Raw genomic sequence first — 21615 nt, 5'->3', positions numbered from 1 at the left:
TTTTAGCTGACTTCCTCTGTACCATTTGCGCCTCTTTTGCCTGCAATTATTGTGCTGTCTCCCGTTCAAGTTCTTTTATTCGTTCGCTTGCAGTGGTGTCCAATTATACTCTGAATTTCCAACCACCCCATTGCTTAAATGCCCACAATCTTATCGAGTGCCTTCTGTAAACCCCTTTTGATGGCAAAATAGAAAAGAGGAACTGATCGGTGTTAGGCAGAAACCTGTGCAGTTCCCTTGAGGAACACTGCAAAAGATTTAAGACTACAGGTATAGCAGTAAACCCACTTGGTAGCAGTCTGTACCACCCAGATTTACCTGGTAGCTGTGGCTGAGCAGTTAGACTTCCCTCAAGAAGAGTTGGGCAGTATGCAAAGTATACACAATATGTACTCTGGCACAATAGCACAAGCAAACACTGACCAGCGCTTGGTTTCAAAAGTATATAGTTATTTATTTTTAAGAACACACAAATTGAAAACACTCTAGCAAAATATAATAAAACACTCCAAACACAGTTATATGGAAAGCAGTCCCAATCCTTATTCCTATCTAGACAACTCTAGGTTAACACCACATAATTAAAACAGAGGTGAGCGCTTAACGTTAGATGACACTCTAGTAGGTTAAAGAAGGGAGGGAAAAAGAGCAGAATTAGGATAAACACACCACTCTAAGGTCAAGAACACTTTTGGTAAGCTCAAAGAAGCACAAAGTCACAGGTGAGCAAAAGTCACTAAGCAGGGCCCACTCTTAGAGCAGACAGAGCGAAAACGTGCCCAAGATCACACAGTTGGTAGGGATTCAGAGTCTTGCTACAGAGTTCGGAAAAGAGTTAGAGAGGCTCAGAGAGTTTAGCCAAAGTGTCCCAGGCAATCCCAGGATCGAAATCCGAGGGCTAAAACTACCTCGTACAGTCGGTGGCAAGGGAAGCCAGGCGGAACACGGTACCTTAACGGAAAGGATCCTCCAGCGGGGGCAGTTGTTCCAGGCAGTGGCAGCAAGGCTCGACGTCGGTCAGGGGAGAAGAAGATCTCGCTGAAGAGCAGAAGAAGAAGGTCGTTGCACTGCCCGGGAAGAAACCAGCCGCGGAGTCCTCCGGTTAAAGGGTTGTACCGACTTTCGCGGTTGGGGTAAAAGTGGTGGGGTTCCGGTTGCCGGGGTGCTTGGCACTGGCAAGGCGGCCACGGGATACCTCGAAGAACGGAAAGAAGGTGAAAACTGGTTGTCCCCACCAGTCAAGGGAAGGAGCCACTCCGTTAGGAGTTCTCCTCGGTCGTCGGGAAAAGTGGTGAGATGGTTCAGCAGGGCTCCACCGGCGGTGTCGTCGTAGCAGATCAGCTCAGCTCGTCCCTCGTTGGATTCTTAGGTCCTGTGGCGACTTCTGAAGTTCCAGTCCCCAAAGCCCTGCTTTTATGCAGCAAACCCCCATTCACCCAGCCTAGCTGTCACTCAACCATGCTAAGTGGTGAGCCGGAGTGCGACTTGAGTTACCTAGGTAACTCAGTCCAGGGTGCCTAAATCCCCCTCCACCCCTCCTAAGTACCCCAGACAGAGTGGCACCACTTTGGAGGGCTTCTGTGGAGAAGCCCGCCAAAAGTGGGACAAAGGGCTCCACTTTGGGTCAGAGTTACAGAGGCGAACGCCAACGCCATTTTAGTATCAAGTTTTGGCAAAAAATCCCAACCGGAGTTATAATAATAAATATATAAACCGGCGGTATGTTTAAGGCTACCGTAAATAAATAATTAAATGTGTTAGCCTAAAACAATGGGAAATCCCATAGGAAAATATTCGCGGTCGAATATAAAAAGTAGTTTCCACTGCCACCAGCCAAAACTCGATCAGGGGGGACGGAGACGTGCCCCCTCGACTAACAGACCCTGGGGCAATCGAATTGCCCCAGCCAGTACGTCCACAATATGATGGTTTGTACTGGTTCTGTTCAGGATTTAAGACTAGTAAAGTCTTTGGTGACTTTACATGTCCTGGGAGACAGTAGTCAGTCCCAGGGTATGGAGTCTATGTTGGGGAGTCCCTAGGACACCCCTGGGTTACGGCACAGAGGGTGCTGTGTAACCCACATCCAAAAAATACATGAGGCCCTATGGAGTAAAAGACCCCATAGCCCATTCAACACAAGGTTTAACCAAGAAAACACACTTCAACATGCCCAAGAGTGAGGGTAAGAGAGTCTCACTCTTGGCAGGAGAAAAAAATAAACCCCAGAAATCCAGCAAAGCTGCTGGGGGACTCACTAGGTAGGGAAATTCAGCCTAAACAGAGAATTCTCCCTAACAATCGGTCCCAATGGTCCCCCACCTCCGCTCTCCACAGCTCCTGAACCTTAAAATATACTGCACTGGGTCTTTGTCCATAACATATTGCATGATCGACTGACTGGCGTGTCGGGGTATGTGCACCAAAGCACGCCACACACTGCTCTGATGTTATTGAAAGGTGCACCGTTGTGCACATAGTTGTCTAACCTCACTCTGGGTAACCTGCTTTAATCCACACGTCCCCCACTATCGCCAAAAATATACTCCTCATGTCACCCACGGCAAGGGGCACAGCCGCAGTCTGTTTTTCAAATGCGTATATCCACTTCTACGCTCCCGCCGTTAGCTGCGGGTGCACCTTGATCGAATTGTTCCATCTGCGCCCTTGTGTATCAACGGCATTTGTAACCCTACTTTTTCTTGTTGCACTTCCCTTTTTCCTTGCTACTGCCATCCGGACGAACCTTCTTACCCTCTCGTCCCACAAACTCTCTACCCGGTGGGATATTTCCGGCGCCTGTTGGGCTTCCTCAAACTCATCCAAGGTACTCCTCCCCTCTTCTCCTGGGGCCCCACCCACATTTGTCAGACCATGTTTTCATAGCCTGCGCTGGCTGCTCGCCCGTTCTTTCTTCTCTATATTCACATCCTTTATTGCTGTGCTGTCCAATCTAAAACAGAATGTCCCCCGCTCTCCACTCGTCTAGACCGATTTTTTGCCTCACTATGCATCGCTCGCAATCGCGCTAGCTCTGCTCGCGCAGATTCTAGTGTTCCTTGTATCCTGCACACTCCGAAGGGGGAGCAGTTGACAGAGTGGGTATATCTGGGGGTGGTGGGACAGTGGCCCGCGTGGCTACATATGTTGGGTTTGCGTGTCCTGTCACTGGGAGCGTGGCCAATGGATATATTCCTATGTGTTGTCCATGTCCCACCCACTTCTGCTCGCTTGTCTCCTCATTAATGTACTGTTCTCCCCCTCTCACTGGTGTCTTCCAAAAATCTAAGATCTCCTTTTGTTTCTGTAGCTGCTTGCCCTTATACTTAGCAGCTAGAAATGTAGTCCTATGTTCCAGAATTATTGTGGCTGCCCTGCTCTGGCCATGAGCAGGGCATCCCCACCTTTTGTCCGTCGTCCCCGTTTTTGATCCCTTTCAATGTTGTCCATGTACATATACTATAAAGGAGTCTTCCCCTTGCTGTGATTTGTGTTTTTAAAGTGTCCCTATACCCCCCAATCTGGTGTTGCACACACCCTGCAAATGCCAGTCAAAAAATAATTCCCACCTCCTCTACCCAGTCAGCCCACATGAATTCCCCTCCCCACCCTTTCTCTCACACACACACTATTTCACTGCATTCACTCAAGGTTCACCACACACACCCACCCCTTCCTGGACTTCCACCTACTTCAATAAATCATAATACACTAAAACAAGCTAAACCACTACGATATCCAAGCCCACTAATTATGCAGGGCTTCAACTAGTTTCCTTTTTTCTCGGTTACACAAAAATGTGGTACCACCATCTCCTCTCACTCAGGAAGGCTCCCTACACTCCTGTTTTTCCCTTTCTGTTAAAATACCAATAATAAATGTAAAAAATGAAAATCACCCCCACACCATACCAACACCCTCGTTTTTCACTCACATCACACTGTTACCCATATATCATTCCCCTGTTCGTTATGAATTACAAGGGTTTACTCACATATGCATGTTCCCCCGAACTCCTCCGTCACAGAGGCCCAATACCAGCCTGTACTCTCCTTAGACCCACGCCCTGCTTCAAAGAGCAGGCAGGACCTTCCGCAAAGACGGCTCCTGCGATCCCCAGGGAATTGTGTATTTTAGGGACTGGTCGCTGCAGATGGGGGGGGTATGTGGTGGCGGGGGGGGGGGGGGGGGGGGGGAGTGCGGCACCTCTGGAAAAGCACCCGTGAAGCCAGTCAGTGCGGGGGTCACTGGGATCACATCAGGTCACCAAATGAAGGCACACCCCAGCATGCTTACACCAGAACAAATACAACTCAGTAGGGAAAAAGGCCCAAGACACTCTTGCAAGGATAAAAGTATGTATTGGCTCACCAAAGGATAAAGCGCCAACAAAGAACTATACTGCCGCGGAACGTTCTGAGATTCGTCCGCACATGCAGCACCTTATAAGCACAAACAGCATCACTAATGCTGCATAAATGCATTACCAATAAGGCACCTGCTTACCTTAAAATCTCATCCGCAAAGCCAATACCAACAGACCTACCTGATCCCAGGACACCAAACACCTCATCACACCCAACTACAAAAGACAGAAAGCAGGAGGAGCAAGCTTCCCTACAATAGCCCCTAAACTATGGAATGCCCTCCCCATTCATCTTAGAAATGACACTTCCTTCTGGTCCTTCAGAAAAGGCCTAAAAACTTCTCTTCAAGACCGACCTCCTGCAATAGCTGCTTAGTCATCTGTTCAATAGCTACATGAATCATGTACATAATTTGCATATAAATGTATATAACTTTATATTTGCTCGTTTATATGCTCTGTGTAAAAGAGTAATCTTGCAACCTTGAAGTTAGGTGTCTAACACCTTGGAACCATTTCTTTAAGAAAGAAACAGCGCCTAGTTGCCTTTGGGCGGTTTAGATATGCATAAATAAATTCTAGGTAACAATTCTACAACCCCAATTGGACGGTCCCCAAACATGTACGCCTGCTCCATATGGGATATCAGGCCATTGGCCCATCTTCGTCCACGTGGGGGTTGGTAAGCTAGTCATGCACAGCGAAGTTGGCCCAGCAATCAATTATCCACTAACACAAACAATGTTACTTTAACATGGCAATACTACACCTGGAAGATACAAGGATGAGCTTGGGGCAGAGCTGAGGTCACAAACTCATGCGTTTCACTCATTCCCATGCAGATCAGCAACTCCCAACGTTCTCCACATTTGTTTTGGGCTATAATTTGGACGCCACCCTGCACAAATTTGGTGAAGGCACAATAGCCTTGCCTTCTGATCTCATTGATCAAGCAGAGGGTGCGTAAACCTTTTATGGTCGGTGGTCTGGGCTTGGGTGGTCCTGTGGCATGCAGAGATCTCAGGATGAAAGTGTTATAAAGCTGTATTTCTCGTGCAGGGATTGTTGGGGCAGGAGGGCCTTGCAATCTGTTCTGTGGGATGGTACTGCCAAGAGGCAGGCTGCTCCCTTCTCGTGACCTTGCAAGGCGCATTCCTCCCAGGAAGCGAGGGCCTGTAGCTTGTGGAACAATGAAGGATTTCATGGACTGAGACCTGGCCGGGGTGGAGGTGATGTTCACGCTCATGCAAGGGATCCAATTGTAAGGCATACAATGCTGTTCTCCGCACTTGGCCCGATGTTCCAAAATGGCAGCCGTCATCCAAAATGGCATTTGCATTTGAATTCACTATAAGGTTTCTAATGTGTGCACTACCTCGATTGTGCACCCTTCTAAGCATGGACCCCCCCTCCAACTCCCTGCATGTGCTCTCTAGCATTTATTTCTCATTCGCCATCGCCTTGGGGGTGGGAAGACCCTCACTGCTTTTCAACATTAGGTAACCGGAGGAAGCTTTGCTGTCTCCATCCCCCACAATCTCCTGGTGATTTAACAGTTAGCTGGTCACAAATTCAACACTGCCAGCTGACTAGAGCGCCAACTCCGAACAATAAACACAGGCAATAAGACAAGATCTAGCACTCACTTACCTGTGCCAATAGAAGCACAGGTGTCCAACTCCTGACAATTGCACATGTTCAAACTACGGTCTGCCGAAGGGCCATGCAACCTATAGTGCTACCAAGTCATAACATATGGCAGGAGGTACTATACAAATATCAAGCAACATACCATACATGCTGGCAAGCCACAGAACATTGCTGCACCTACCTCTTTTGGTCTGGCTGCTGCTCCTGTTTGTTTGCCCATCCTGTACCGTCCTTGGGCACGAGAATAATATTAGGGTTGTTTCCTTTGTTCTCAGACTTCAAGCTTGGCAGGTTTGCAGGTGGTGGCATGCGCCGGGCAGCTGCAACTTTCCCAAGACTCTGTAAGCCATGTCTAGGAATAACTAGAGACAAAGGATCATGGAATTGGTGACTGTCCACAATTAGGATAAAACCACCTAAACTGAAGACTAGGGAATAGATTAAAAAAAGCACAACAAAATATGAATTCTTACCACGTTCAATTGTGCCCAGCAGCCCCCCTGGCATTTAATACATATAAATTGATGTGTTTAGAGTGAGTGTTAATACCGTTTCCCCATTAATAACAATTGTGAAAACATGCATGCAATCAACAATACTGAATACAGACATGCAGCGTTCGATAATTGGGGCAATACACACACACACACACACAAGCAGGCCGCAGGGGCAAGCTATAGGGATACCGAGCCAGAGGCCATACAGATCTAAGGAAAAGATGAGCAAGGGTGTGCACCTTGAGCTAACTGTCTGGATCGGCAATGCAAATGCCAGACAATCACATTTTTTACAGGTAAGGCTTACCTGAGGTTCGGATAGCTTCTATTGATTTCCCTCTATACTTGTCGAACAGGTTGAGAGACGAATACTTGCTTTTCCCATCCTTTCCCTTTGTTATTTGCCCCAAACGATCGGACATTGCGATGAAATGTCATCGAGTAGGAAAGTTTTCTTTGCACCTCTTATGATCTGCCTAAAGGGGGGAAAAAAAAAAGGCACAGTTCATTTCCACAGAAGGCATTATAAGTAGGCAAAACAGCAATAACAGCGACCAAGCAGAAGCCTGTACATACAAAACTGCGAAAAGGATGCAGACATGAGTTGGAAGTAGCACTTCGCACAATGAGTGAGTGGGGAAATTGCTTTCCATCTGTACAAGCGGATAAACCGAGAGGTGAAGTTGAACATGACAATTTGGCCAAAGCAAAAAACTGGATCTTGCCCTCCTTGTGACAGCTTGGTCAACCCAGGCACAAGGAGCCAGCATCGCGGAATGCTGGTATAAAAGGCACAGCAGCACACAGATCCATCTTTTGACCTCTACAAAGACATCATGGTCCATGGACCAAATTCAGCCTCAATCTTTCCCAGTTAAAGCCACCAAATTGAATGGTAACAATCTACCCACACAGTGTACATAAAAATGCAGCAAGCTAGGAAAGCAAATTATTGAACAATTAACTAAGGAAAAGCTACTGATCATTAATATTTCACACTCCCATAATGGTTTGCCATGGGCTTTAAATGTTTACAGCACAGCAATTAAAGAACAGACTCGATAGCAGCAAAGACTCCTATAGAAAGGTGGAAGTCATTTTAAATAATTTAATAAACTCTACTAACTGCAACCGGTAAGTATTGTGGGTAAAAATGCTACAAACGTTTTGGGGAAAATGTAACACTTGTGCATGGCTACGCTATTTTATTAGTTAAGGTTTGGCATGTCAGAATTCCACAACACTTCCCATACATAGCCGCCAAGCTGTGGAACTCTACCTTTGGACATCAGAGCTCAAAACTCCCTTGTTGCTTTCAGGAAAAAGCTCAAAACCATTCTTTTCACCTAACCCACTACTCCCGCCGCTCCCCACCCTGCCGGCCCTGAAAAGAAAATTGCAAATGTCAACGTAACTGTAACGAAGAAAAAATGTCTGTAACCAGCGCCACAATGCCTACGGGCTGCTGTGCGCTCAACAAATGCGAATAAACAAACACACATATTAAACTGAAGACATTACCAGAAATAAGCTGCTTTACCTTCCCAGTCCCTTCTTCCAGCAGGGTGGAGGGTAAAGAGTAATAGGTAGAACAGAATCTGCTGGCCATTGCTAGATCCCAAAGAGGCATAGAGTTATCAGCGATACACAACACAGTCTATGGATTACTTTCAGGCCTCTTGCTCAGACCAGCCACAGGCATACTTCATTATGAAACCACGGGTACTGGAGGGTTTTTAAACCAACTTCTTTTACCTTCGATTGGTCCCAACAATAGCATTTGCAGTGTAAAAAGGTGGTTTCACGGAAGGAAGGGGTTTGCTCCTTTGGGCCTTTTTCACCCCTCTATGGGCTGGGTGACGTTTAGGCGTGAACAGACAAAAGGGATCAAGGCTAGTGAGTTCTGCTTGGCTTTAGTTGAGGGCTAAGTGGAAAATGTTTTTGCACCAAACACTGCAACTCCATTCTGTACCTTCTTGCCCCATTTCACCACCCCAAGTAACGGTCAATGTGGGCCTCTTAAAATGGATTTCCTTTTCGCGACATTTCATAACCTTACAGGTCAGACTTCAATTCATCCTATTTTTTTGCTGTTGAGTGGATTGCTGCAGGCTTTACTTAGATCAGGCCTGGAACTGCCAGAAACTAGGGCTGTGATCTAAAACTCCACAACATGAAGAGGAGAACAAGGTGCAGGGATATGTTACTTGATCCGACTGCCTGTGGGCTTGTTTGGGGTCCACTTCCAGGCCTCACTGGAGCAGCAGTCTGTAGTAAGGTGGTCAGTTATTCTTTAATACTGGCCACTGCCAAAAATGAGTTTCAAAAGCATTCCACTAGCAAAGCCACCAACTAGATAGCACTCATTGACCTTATTAACAGGTGTTCCTACACCCAGGCCTGCTCATCTTATGGAACAGCTTACAAGGCAGTGCACATCTATGCATCTTTATATAGCCAGAAGGGATAGTAGAGAGACTCCAGCCTGGCTTTATAAAAGTGATATTGGTACAACGGACACCAGTTCTGCGGGCGTATGCCCACCCACAGCTGTGTACCTATGTTCCGGAGGCCTGGTCCAACACAAATGTTGAAGTTAGTTCTAGAATCACAAGGCTGCTGAAGGAGGTTGGGGAAGATGGAGGAGCAATCTGTAATTAAATGATTGCATCAAAGTAAATTACCTTTGGCAAGCATCTTGTTCTCATATATGCATCCCTCCCACAGATTCGTCAAGATTCCAATAGCTGTACCAAATATGGCAAGGCAGGGGAAATGGGTGCTTTCACTGGGGTTACTTTAAAGAAAAACCTTTGGTGACCAGCACATCAGTGGTGATTTAGCAGCAAGCAGCTGCCCTAGAATCCCAAAACCAACACACACCGCTCGCTGCATGTGCCTTCTATGGATTGAACACTGGATTGGCGAGGGGCGTAGGAACTATAAGGGTCGCAGCTAAAGCTTCAATAATTACCTCTACTACCAGAATAAACCTACTACAAGTACACAAAATCCATACATACTAGCCACTATGAAAACTTGAATTACTTAGGTTTTAATTTTCTTGTCCTCAGTTGACTTGACCGCACTCTGGCTTTCCCTCAAAGGAATTAATTTTGATAGCCATACTCTAGAACATCCCACATCTTCTGCCACGACTTCCCACCTCCGTCAAGTGGATGCCTTTTTGCAACACTGGTCTCGCACCAAATTCCTACTCACTGAAATCTATTCATGGGTTTCCTACAATGTGGCAGTCTCCCTTAACTTCACCACTGCAACGCCAAGCACTGCTCAATCTCCGTCACTCTGTATGGTGCCCACACCCGTCTGAACGGGCTCCTCTCGGTTCACTCCACTGGGAGTCCCTAAACCTGTAGTGGTACGTTTAACATTCCACTACAGGGTTTTTATCCCACCCCTTGGGTCTACAACTGTCATCACTGATTTACAGCTGACTGATGTTTCCTCCCACAGATTCTTCATCTTTGATAGTTTATCTCCAGCGCCACATGTCCCCGTAAATATTTTCCGCCGCACGGCTCCACCAGGCACAGATTAGCGTCCCATGCCGGACATTACTTCAGGGCACATGTACGACATGCATTAGTTACCATAATCTTATTTCTGATGCTTGCATCTGCTTAGTTTCACATGCTATGCATAGGCCGATATCTAGTGTCAGATGCAGAGTATTGCATCTTGTTTTCTCTGTTCGAAAAGGAACGTTCACTGGGTGTGTCCAATACTATCCATAGTGACACATGTATTGTACCAATGATCCTTCACGCGTCGAGGCCCCCCCTCTTTTCTTTCCGACATGAGGGAGCATGAAGTGTACGCGTGAGAAGAAATGTACGGGGAAGAAAAGAAAGTTGTAAAATGTCCATGTACCTTAAACTTCAAGAGCGGAGGAAGAGTGGGCGCATGTGAACCTAAGCAGATGCAAACAGCAGAAATACGATTACGCCAAGTAAGGTATGCCTTCTGAGGCTTGTGGATCTGCTTGGAATCACATGCTGTGCATAGACTAGCTAGCCGTACCAGGAAAGGGGGTGGGTTGTTTGAAGGTACAGCAGCAAAGAGATGTCTCAACACCGCCTGACCCCACGTGTGAATCACCTTTACAACGTGCATCTAAGCAGTAATGTTGTGCAAAGATGTGAATGGAACTCCTAGCTGCCTTGCAAATGGCATCTAAAGGCACATTTGCAATGAAAGCCAAAGTAGCCCCTATGTCTCTAGGAGTGTGCTCTAGGTGTGAAAGGTAAACTTTTCTTTGAAAGAGAACACATCTGGATGTATTTCACAATCCATTTTCAAACAACTGACTTCAAGGCAGGATCCCCTGCTCTTCCAGTGGCTATAGAAAAAAATAATTGGAATGTTTTCCATAGCGGTTTTGTCTTATTGAGGTAGTAAATCACAGCTCTCCTAACATCTAATTTATTTGCAGGATTTGGAGTTTCCATGTGTTAAAAATCGGAGCAAAAATTGCTGTGGTTACAAAATATCGTGGCAAAAATGCTGTGGTTTTGCTGCCACAATCCATGTAAAGGATGCGGGGGGACACCCCCCGCAACCTCTGCTCCCCTTAAATTGTATAACATGATTCACCTTTACCGGTTCAAACCACAGCATTTTTGCCGCGATTTTTTGTATAGGCGAAATGTTTGCTGCGATTTTATCACTGCATACCGATTTTGAAGAAAGCTGAAAGTTCTATAGACTGATTGGTATGAACTTTGAGATGAATTTAGGAGAGAAGTGTGGATGGGTGTGCGCAAAACCACTTTGTCCTTGTGAATGGTGACCAATGGGTTTTGAAACCAGAGCCCGCAGTGGCCTACCCTTCCTTATTGATGTAATGGCTACGAGAAAAGCAGTCTTGTATGCGAGGCACTTAAGACTGGTTTTATGCATTGGTTCAAAAGATGGATCCATACATGTAGTAAGGGCACCATTCGATGATCATCCGGTAGTTGGATTTGAAATTGGGGGATGTAATATCTTTTGACCCCTTCCATGAAGCCTTTAATGGCACAGACTTTCCACCATAAAACTTTGCGAGGTGATTTATGCAGAAACAGCAGCTTGATGAACTTTCAGTGAATTTAAGACTAGTCCCGAGTCTAAGAGGTAAAGCAGGTATAGAACATGGGAAGGTGTGTTAGGAAAGCACTCTTTACAGCACCTTTCCTTGCATTTCTATGGACCCCCAACCATTTTCCTTTTATTTTTGATTTTGACCTACTCTTGATGCATTGCAGTGAAGTGAAGCCTGCAGGTTCACTATACTGACTTCTGCTCATTTGTCATGGAGAAATTGTCATGTCCTTCAGGCAGTCAGTACTGGGAAACATTGTTTCCCTTAGTCTTGTTACTAGTTTCAGTAACTTGTTATCACTTGTGGTAGCTTTATATCATTGTACAATGCATCTTACAATGCAGTACACTTTGTTTTGCACTAGACTAACACTCAGAGGATTTTTGGTCACTCTAGCTGTGCTAAAGAGACAACCTGGTGGCAGCAGTTACTTTTTGCTATTTTTTGGTGCATTTCGGTTTAGCCTTACCCCGTTTGGCTACGAACTGTGGCTAGTGGTCAAACATGGCCATGCCACAAGGTATTTCGCTTGTCCATTGGCGATCTTGTGTTTTACCGTTGTTCTGGGCATGTGAGGCCGTAAAATTATTACATGAACTTCCAGTGCCCAGGAAACCAGAGGCTTTTGCCAGGCTACTCGAAGGCTATGTGCGTTTTCTGCCAGGAAGTGGGTTGGGACGGTCTGGTCCAAATCCACAAACTGGCGTGTCAGTGTAATGCATGAGTTTTGCCATCTGCTGGTGTGTGTGTGTGGGCCAGCTCAGTCATTGGCTAGTGGGAGTTTCAGCTCTTACCTGGCTTTTAGGATGAGACGGGGACCCCCGCACCCACTCTGCGGTGTTCCTGGAAGAAACCGAATGAGCCAAGAAACTTGTCCAGATGCAACACCTGCAAGGAGACCGTAGACCTGTTGAAAGAAGGCTTGGCGACCATCTCCTGCAACTGCCCCGAAAGAAGCCCGTCTTGTAGGTTATAGCAGTAGTGCGAAGTAGCTGCGACGCTTGGAGTGAAGGGAGCATCCATTCTCGACCTCAGCTCGATGTCCAAGAAGAGCCTTCAGCAGTGCCCCTTGTCCGCCCAGTGGCTGACCAGCTCTGAGTTTGGGCCATAGAGGTCACTGCATCCATGTCAAACAATGAACTTAGCAGCTTGGCTCCTGAGTTCATAGTTTGGCCATTTAAACCTGCCACAAAGAGTGCTATTAGGAAACATTTGACTTGTTCTTTGTGCTTCTTGTAGACTACACTGGGAGGTTTGTGGGGGCGTAAGCAAATCTACTTGACCATTTAATCCACAGGGCCTTTGACTTTGTATGGGGATGCCTGCAGGCAGTCTGGGCATTGTGCGTTCTCCAGTGTTGCAAAAATAACCCCCCACACCCTGATAGGGATGAGTCCGTGGTTAGTGTGTGGCTTCTACTGCGGGGGTGCAGAAAGGTTTTCCTTTCAAAAGGTTCTCCTTTGTCCACCACCACAGATACGAGGGACTGCGAGAACCACTAGATCGTCCCACTGACTGCTTGCCTGAGACCACCGTCTCGCGAGCCACTCTTGCATCGCAGACATGCGCAGACGGGTCTGCGACAATAGATCAATGCAGGAAGCCATCATTCCAAGCAGGAGCATGACCTTTTGTACGGTTATCTGACAACCAGCTATACATATTGGGGGGGAATTCAGAAAAGGATGTTTTGGACCCTCTTGTCGGAGGAAAAGACAAGACATCTGCTGTCCAAATTAGAGCGCCGAGAAACAGTTTTACTTGGCTGGGAAGTAGACTATTTTTTCCTCAAGTGATAACCCCAGTTGGAACAGTAGGTTGATTGGATTGTATCGTGGGTGTTTTTTTATAGGCACACTTCAGGTGTGTCTCCTGTAATTAGCCAGACGTCCAGATGAGGGTACACTGAAATGGAATGCCTGTGCAGGAGGGCTGCCATGTCTGCCAGAACTTTGGTGAACACCCTTGGCGATGAGGCTATGCAAAGGGAGGCACCTTGAATCAATAGTGACTCCTACTTTGAAACTTAGCAATTTTCTGCACGCTGGCAACATTGAAATATGAAAGTGTGCATCTTTCATACCCAATGTTGCCATGTAATCCCCCTGCTTCAGAAGAGGGATTACCTCCTGGAATCTTATCATCCTGATTCTTTGAGGCATGACATACTTGTTTGCAGGACGCAGATCTAATAAAGGGCGCATGATTACGTTTTTGGGTATGATATGGCATTTGTAACGCACCTATACACAAGTGTTTCAAGGCGTGACGAGGCGGGGGTAGGGGGGACAGAGGGAGACAGACAACAATCCTACTAGGCCAGGTGTCATTCAGATCACGCAAGTGCAAGGGAAGGGGGACTGGGAAAAAGTGCAGGGGAGAGCGGAAGTGCGGAACATGGTTAGCAATGAAGACTATGCTCTTTTACCCCACTAGTACCAGGAAGAGTCAAAAGCGAGCGGGGAAGGTGAGGCATGTCCCTTCAATGGGAGTCAAGCAGGACTGAATAATCATTCACACCTGCATGAACGGAGCCCAACCCATCCTGGTGGGGGGGGTGGTGTGTGTGTGTGTGTGTGTGTGTGTGTGTGTGTGTGTGTGTGTGTGTGTGTGTGTGTGTGTGTGTGTGTGTGTGTGTGTGTGTGTGTGTGTGTGTGTGTGTGTGTGTGTGTGTGTGTGTGTGTGTGTGTGTGTGTGTGTGTGTGTGTGTGTGTGTGTGTGTGTGTGTGTGTGTGTGTGTGTGTGTGTGTGTGTGTGTGTGTGTGTGTGTGTGTGTGTGTGTGTGTGTGTGTGTGTGTGTGTGTGTGTGTGTGTGTGTGTGTGTGTGTGTGTGTGTGTGTGTGTGTGTGTGTGTGTGTGTGTGTGTGTGTGTGTGTGTGTGTGTGTGTGTGTGTGTGTATATATATATATATATATATATATATATATATATATATACATACACATTGCATCGGAGTGGTCACATGTGGCAGAAAGCCTGTTTTCAAAGGTTTCCAAACACTGAAGTGGAACAAACATTTATGCTTGTTCAGTGTATAACAGTGGTCATGTGTGGCAAGCCACAAGTTCTGGAACGTCTATGAACAGCGAACTATCCAATTAAAGCAAAATGAGCAGTTATACAAGGGGAACATCAAAATTGAATTAAGAGTTTGTTGTTAAAAAGAACCAAAGCTTTGAAACCAAAAGGCCACAAGAGCAGACACTGCAGCCGGATACAGACAATTTCAACCAATTGGAAAACCACAAAATAATTTGAACTGGTCATTTGAAAACATTAACCAAACTGTAGAAGATAAAGACTGTTTCTTATGGAACCCCCGAGTCCTGATCAGAAGCCTTTCATTTCAAAAGCATTTTGTGGAACTTGGACTAGGGGATCCCAAGTCCTAACTTCGGGGGAGGAAACCCTGAGAACTGAAGAGACTTTTTTTATACTTGGGGAAGGGAGTTGAAAGGAAGCTGTGAGAAGCTCAGAACTTTTGTGCTCAACACCGTTTTCTGTTTATTGCCGACATCCCTACACACTGTATTGTTATAGTTATGAGGGGAAACCTAGATTTTGAACACAGATTCCTAGGTTAAACTCTTTGACTCAGTTTTATTTGGGTAGGGAAATCCCACCTTAGCAAAAAGCAAGTTAGTCCCTTTTCTATCCTGACATTTAAGATAATAAAAATTATTGTTTGAATTTTGTCTGTGTCCTTCATGATGCCTTCACAGTGGGTGAAGGATGCAATTAGACCTACTGCAAATGCATGGGCGGGGTTCCTGGCAGGGAAGTAATGTATTGGCAGGGACAGAGAACATATGGCTTATTGGCGTTCTGACTTCAGGTATTTAATGCATCACATTTGTTTCTTAGAAGTTTCCAATGCATCAACCACAGCCTTCCCAAATGAGACTGATTTTTCAACTGGCTTAAGAGTGGCTTAAGTTTCTGGTTTAAATGCAGAATTGCGGAGCCATTAATGACTTTTTGATAAAAGTACCCTCTGCAAACATACTGCCCACAGTTTCCAGTGAATCAAGAATATTCTGTAAGATTATGTGTAACCTGCCTACCGTCTGACCCATTTTTGTAATTGAGACATAGCTCAGGAACATCATCTAAATTGTTCTAAAGTAACCCTCCCCCACCCAATTGAACAGAATTATAAGTTGCCAAAGGAGTGGTGTTAGCAATGTTTGTTTAGTAAGCGGCAGAAGCAGTTACTCTTTTCTAAAGTGTAAAGCTTTTTGAATTATTTATCTGGAGGTGTGAAAAGATCCAGGAGACAGGCAAGTGATTAAGGCTTGTACACCCCACGGGCTCCTTTCTTGGTCTCCTCTTAACTGCCTTTCACTCTTGCATCTTTCCACTGCATTCCACATTGAGTATTCAGAGTGTCACATTCTTACCCTACTTCGTGAAGAATGCTACAAGTCGCTTCTGCATTGGAGAAAAAGAAACAGCACGATTTCTAGTAGTTGTAATCTGGCCCTAAAAGTAAAGAGTTACAGAAGGCGCAGGTTTTAACATCATCTCTACTCGAGGGTTAAACACACCCATGTAAAGGATGGTGTAAGCAGGGAATATGCAATAATGCTCTTGACAATTTAACAAGGAAATAGATTGGCTAACAGCTTTCTTTTCCTTTAAGATATCTTCCACAAAATCAATGTCTGCAATTGACTCCCGAATCTGAAAGTGTTCAGCTGCATTTTTAAAGGAGGCTGTTCAAAAGAAGCTGGTCATCTATAGGAGAGTCGCCGGGCTGATCTGTGGTATGTTATGTTACTTTGCATTTATATAGCGCCTTATGCATCATTGGTAAAGTCTCATGGCGCTGGTAGGTTGAACGGCCTCGGGAACCAAAGTTCAAGTCAGTAGAGAGTCAAAAGGTGCATGTGAGCACCGTATATGTGTGCAGCTGGTGTGGCATTCAAGTGATAGCTGCTTCATAGCAGTAGGTTTGGTGGTTGAGGGATCAAGCGTATGTGTTAGTTCTGGCCGGTTGCTATCCAGACCGATTCTGGCTGCGTTAGGCCTGAGAAGAACGCCTAAGCTGGAGGGTGTGTAACCAACAGTGTTTAGTTAGGGTGATGGGCGGTATGGGACAAGTGATGGTATGAGAACAGTTATACCGAATGGTGTCATAGTTACGCTGTGTTCTATTTGAGTGGTGGTGTAAAGAAGAGTAAGCGTGGGGTGTGATATGGTGGTTTACCTTAGGTGGTTGAGATCGCACCCATTCCAATAGATCCAGGTACACCATCCATTCCATGTACTCAGACTGTTCCATCCACATACTTTACCCATTCCATCCACATGCTTCATTTTCCATGAAGATACTACACTCTGTCCGTTCCACCCAGTTCGTCCGTTGCAACCTTCCCCCGCTCCAGCCACATTTTCATTTGATCCATCGATTTCACCAGTTCCTTCCACATACTTCAATCGTGCTATTCAATAAATTCGACCCATTTGTTCAAATACTTCCTGTTCCTTCCCCATACTTTATTCCGTCACGCCCATATACATCACCCGTTCTTCCCGATCCATCCTCCGTTCCCACCTTTACTACACCCGTTTCCTCCAACCACTTCACCCGTACCATCTACCCACATCACCCATTTGCTCTGCACTTGACACCCACTACCCGCTCCGCACTCTACACCATACCCTACATCCCCTCAACATCCTACATCGGCGCAACACCACCGCACCTAGCATCTGCTCAACATCCTACACCCACTCTACTCTATTATCCACTTATACCCTACATCCGCTCTACGCACCCTACATCCGCTCTGCGCGCTTCATCCATGCCACAGACTTCATCCGCTCCACTCACTACGTTTATTCTTCTTACATTATCGTTTGTCGCACGCACTCTATTCTGTGCTCTCCATCTCCCCATGTACTACGCCAGTCTCATGTCCTTGAATCGTCCATTCTGTATTTTCCATTTATACCATGCACTCATATTCCATGCCATCGGTCTGTGCACTCATCCGTCTTCTGTATTCATCTTTCTATCGTCTTCACTTTATTCCTTTAGTCGATTGTTATTTTCATCCATTTAATTTTTACCATTTTACTGCTTTCGTACTATTCATTCTTTTTATCCACTTCACTGCTTTGATCTACTTTACTCATTCTATTCGGTTTCTCCTTTTTTAGTTTACCTTAGAGGTTAATCATTTTCGATTTCTCGCTTGGATCTTGATGTTTTATTGCTATTTAAGATCTAGTAGTTTGGGTTAGTTGAATTGTTATCCGCTTTATTCCTCACGTCTATATTGATCCTCTTGTTCATTACATTTGTTTTGTCCATTTCATTAATTTCAACCACTTTATTGCTCTCGTACAGCTTATTCTTTTTATCTACTTCGTAGGATTAATCCTTTTTACTTAATCTGATTTCTTTGTCCTTTTTAGCTAACTAATACATGTTATTTTCGATTTCTTGCTCAGTTCATGATGCTGCATTGCTATTTATGATCTAGCATTTGGCAAAGTCATTGAGATGCTGTTTTCCAGATTGAGTTTGGGTCGGTTTTTAGGGGAAGAGCCTGGTTTTCAGTAATTTGCGGAAACACATGAGGTCTTCAGTGAGTCGGATGTGGGGTGGGAGTGCGTTCCACAGGGTGGGGGCCAAGGCTGAGAGATGATCCGCCTAACCTGACCGAGTTTGTTTTAGGTATCACTAGGAGGCTGGCTGAGCTTGATCTTAGAGTATGTGCAGGGTGGTAAGGTTTTAGTTTGTCTTGCAGATATTGAGGTCCGGTTTTATGCAGTGCTCGGTGAGAAATGCATAAGGTTTTGAAGGTCACCCTTCGGGCAACCGGAAGCCAGTGCAGAGTTTTGAGGGCCGGGGAGATGTGGTCTCTCTGGCCAAGCGCTAGTAGCAGTTTGCTGCAGCGTTTTGTGCTCTTTGTAGTTTAGTCAGTTGGTATGCGTGGACTTCGAGGAAGAGGGGGTTAGCGTAGTCCAGTCTTGATATAACAATTGATTGGACCGCGGAGAATCTGTTGGGAAAGGAGAGGTATGGAAAAATGCGCCTAAGAGTTTTAAGGTGGTAGTGGCAGGACTTTGAGACGTTGACTTGGCGCGAGAGTGTTAGGTCAGAGTCTAGGATGCAGACAAGGTTTTTTACTGAATTAGAGGGAGTCGCGAGTTGCCCATGGCAGATGGCCAGGGTAGTGGGTGTGGAAGAAGTTCAGTGTTGCCACATAGCATGATTTCGGAGGGGTTTAGCAAGAGGTGGTTTGTGGTCATCCAGAGCTTTATGTTGAGGAGGCAGGAATTGAGGTCGGGTCGGCAGTTGGGATTTGAGTTCTGGAGTTTTAGGATCAGTTGAGCGTCATCACATAGTTGTAGCACATGATGTTGTGTGAGCGAATTATTCGTGGGAGGGCGGCCATGTAGAGGTTGAACAGGAGGGCTGATGGGCATGCTCCCTGCGGAACTCCCGTGTCCACTGGTCGTGCTTGGGAGGAATAATAACCAGGTTACTCACCGTAGTGACCACCTTACTCCTAGTCCATAGTCCCCTTTCCTCCATACTTATGGGACATCTCTCCATCATGTGGGACGGGAACGGAGCACTTTGTAAAAAGCATCACAAAATTCTTTTTAAAAAATGTGTCCTTCCTCTTTCTGCACGGGGCCCGGCATGCGGCCGTAACCCCACCCACCTTGGCTCCGCCCATCAGTCCTTTTCTATCGCCAGGTCAGAGACCTAGCAGCAATAACAGAGGAACCTTATTAGAGGGGACGGCGGGCGGGCGTATGGAGGAAAGGGACTAGGAGTAAGGTGGTCACTACGGTGAGTAACCTGGTTCTACTCCTACGTCCCGTCCCCTTTCCTCCATACTTTTGGGCGATTCCAAAGCACTCCTAACTGGAACTACGGGTGGATGGAAATACTCCTTATTGAAAAAGGTTCTTCAGCGCAGCCTGACCAAACTGAGCATAAGCTCTTGAGCTCATGTCAAGACAATGCTTACAAAAAGCGGATGGTGAGGCCCAAGTAGCTGCCCTAGCGATGGACTCCCAGGGGACATACATCTGAAAAGCAACTGCAGCTGCCTTTCCCCGCTCCAGGTGTGCATGAATACCCTTAGGAGGTTTCAGCCCTTGGACAGTGAAAGACTCCATAATGCAGGCGGCGATCCACCGAGAAATAGTCGCCTTAGACGCATGCTTACCCTGAGGGTTACCGAAAGTCACAAAAAGTTGAGAACTCCTAAGCTCGGAAGTCCTGTCAAGGTAGAATTTAAGGGCCCTTTTGACATCAGAGGCAGAAACGGTTCTGCACTGTCTTGAGGTAGGGTTCGGAAAAAAGACCGGCAGGGAGATCGACTGATTCAGATGGAATTCAGTTACCACCTTCGGTAGAAAGGCAGGGTTTGTCCGTAGGACCACCTTGTCCTTGTGAAAGACCAAGAAGGGATGCTCCACTGACAAGTCCTGGAGCTCACTCACCCGCCTTGCTGAGGTAACGGCGACCAGAAAGGACACTTTCCATGATAGGTACTTGAGGTCCACCAAGGCCATGGGTTCAAAAGGCTTATGGCACAGCAAATCCATGAGAGGACCTCCGCCTTCAACTCTCACTCGTAGCTGACCATTGTCCACCGGCTGAAGGCATCCGCTGTGACATTCAGCTGGCCCGGAATGTGCACTGCAAGCAGCCAGACACCATGAAGCACGGCCCACTCCCAAATCTGGATGACAGGTCCACGAGGGGGTGAGACTTTGTTCCCCCTTGCTTGTTGATGTAATACATTGACACCACATTGTCCGTGCGTATGCGGACCACCTTGTTGGCAATGACCGATCTGAACGCCCTGAGCACTAGAAAGATCGCCAGAAGCTCTAAATATGTGGAGGAGCTTGTCCTGAGGCGACCAGAGGTCCGAGACTTGTAGAAGATCTAACATCGCACCCCACCCCAGGAGGGAGGAGTCCATCGTGATTGTTGCCATAGGAGCTTGGTCCTGAAACCCCGCACCCACCGACAGGTTGCTGAGAAATGACCACCAATCCAGGCCCACTCTCATGGAATCCGGAATCATCATCAGCTTGGAATCCGGGTCCACAGCCTGACGCCAGGAACTCCGAAGAGCCATCTGGGTCCGTCTCATCTTGAGACGAGGAAGAGCCAGCACACACGAGGCCATGAGGCCTAGAAGCCTCTGGAACCACCAGGCCGACATGCTCTCCGACTGCGCAAACATCTGACACGTGGCTAACAGATCTGCCATTCTGTCCCCGGTCAGGTACACTTTGCAGTCGATCGTGTTCCAGCGAAAACCCAGGAAAATCAGATCCTGCGAGACCGTCATGGAAGATTTCTGCCAGTTCACCGACAGCTCAAGATGGAACAGCAGCTGAAGGAGAAACTGGAGATTGCCCGCTGCTGCCAACGGACAAGGGCTGCATAAGAGCCTGTCGTCCAAATATGGATACACATGGATACCCTGGAGATGAAGATGGGCCGCAATCACTGACATCTTTGTGAAGACACGCGGCGCCAAAAGGAAGCACTTGAAACTGGAAGTGCTCCTCTCCCAAAGAGAAGCAGAAGCAGAGATCTCCTGTGTGGATTCCAAATCAGGATATGCATGTACGCATCCTGAAGATCCACCACACTGAGCCAATCGCCCATCTGTAAGGAGGAGCGTATCTGGCTGGGCGTAATCATCTTGAATTTCTCTTGGGGTAGGAAAAGATTGAACTGGGAAAGGTCTAGGATGGTGCGCAGGCCAGCCTGGTTGAGTTTGGGCACCGTAAACAGCCAGGAGTAGAAGCCCTCCCCTCGCTCCCTAAGGGGAACTGGTTCCACAGCTCTGAGGTCCAGAAGTTTCTGAAGCTCGGCTTTGAGGGAGGGCGAGCCCGACAGCTGAAAAGAAGGGTTGAGGTAAGCGGAACCCCGTCCGAGCGACTGACAAGACCCATCTGTTTTCTGTGATGTCTGCCACACCTCCCAATGAGACGCAATGTG

General features: G+C 46.7%; 1 protein-coding gene across 8 annotated transcripts in view; it reads right to left on the bottom strand.

Moving 5' to 3' along the window:
• PRRC2B (proline rich coiled-coil 2B) overlaps positions 1-21615 on the bottom strand; it is a 1218749-nt gene that overhangs the window by 1066983 nt on the left and 130151 nt on the right. For all 8 annotated transcript variants that reach the window (XM_069609284.1, XM_069609287.1, XM_069609286.1 and 5 more), the window contains exons 2-3: positions 6821-6989; positions 6198-6378 (exon numbers count right to left, since the gene is read on the bottom strand). In XM_069609284.1, coding sequence (XP_069465385.1) covers positions 6198-6378; positions 6821-6935 — 296 coding nt within the window. In that variant the 5' untranslated portion in view covers positions 6936-6989. The remainder of the gene's footprint in view (positions 1-6197; positions 6379-6820; positions 6990-21615) is intronic.

The sequence above is a fragment of the Ambystoma mexicanum genome, chromosome 8 (genome assembly GCF_040938575.1).
Source record: "Ambystoma mexicanum isolate Mex_15411 chromosome 8, UKY_AmexF1_1, whole genome shotgun sequence".
NCBI lineage: Eukaryota > Metazoa > Chordata > Amphibia > Caudata > Ambystomatidae > Ambystoma > Ambystoma mexicanum.
The sequence above is the reverse complement of the archived record's forward strand: the minus strand, read 5'-3'. Positions and strand labels throughout refer to the sequence as shown.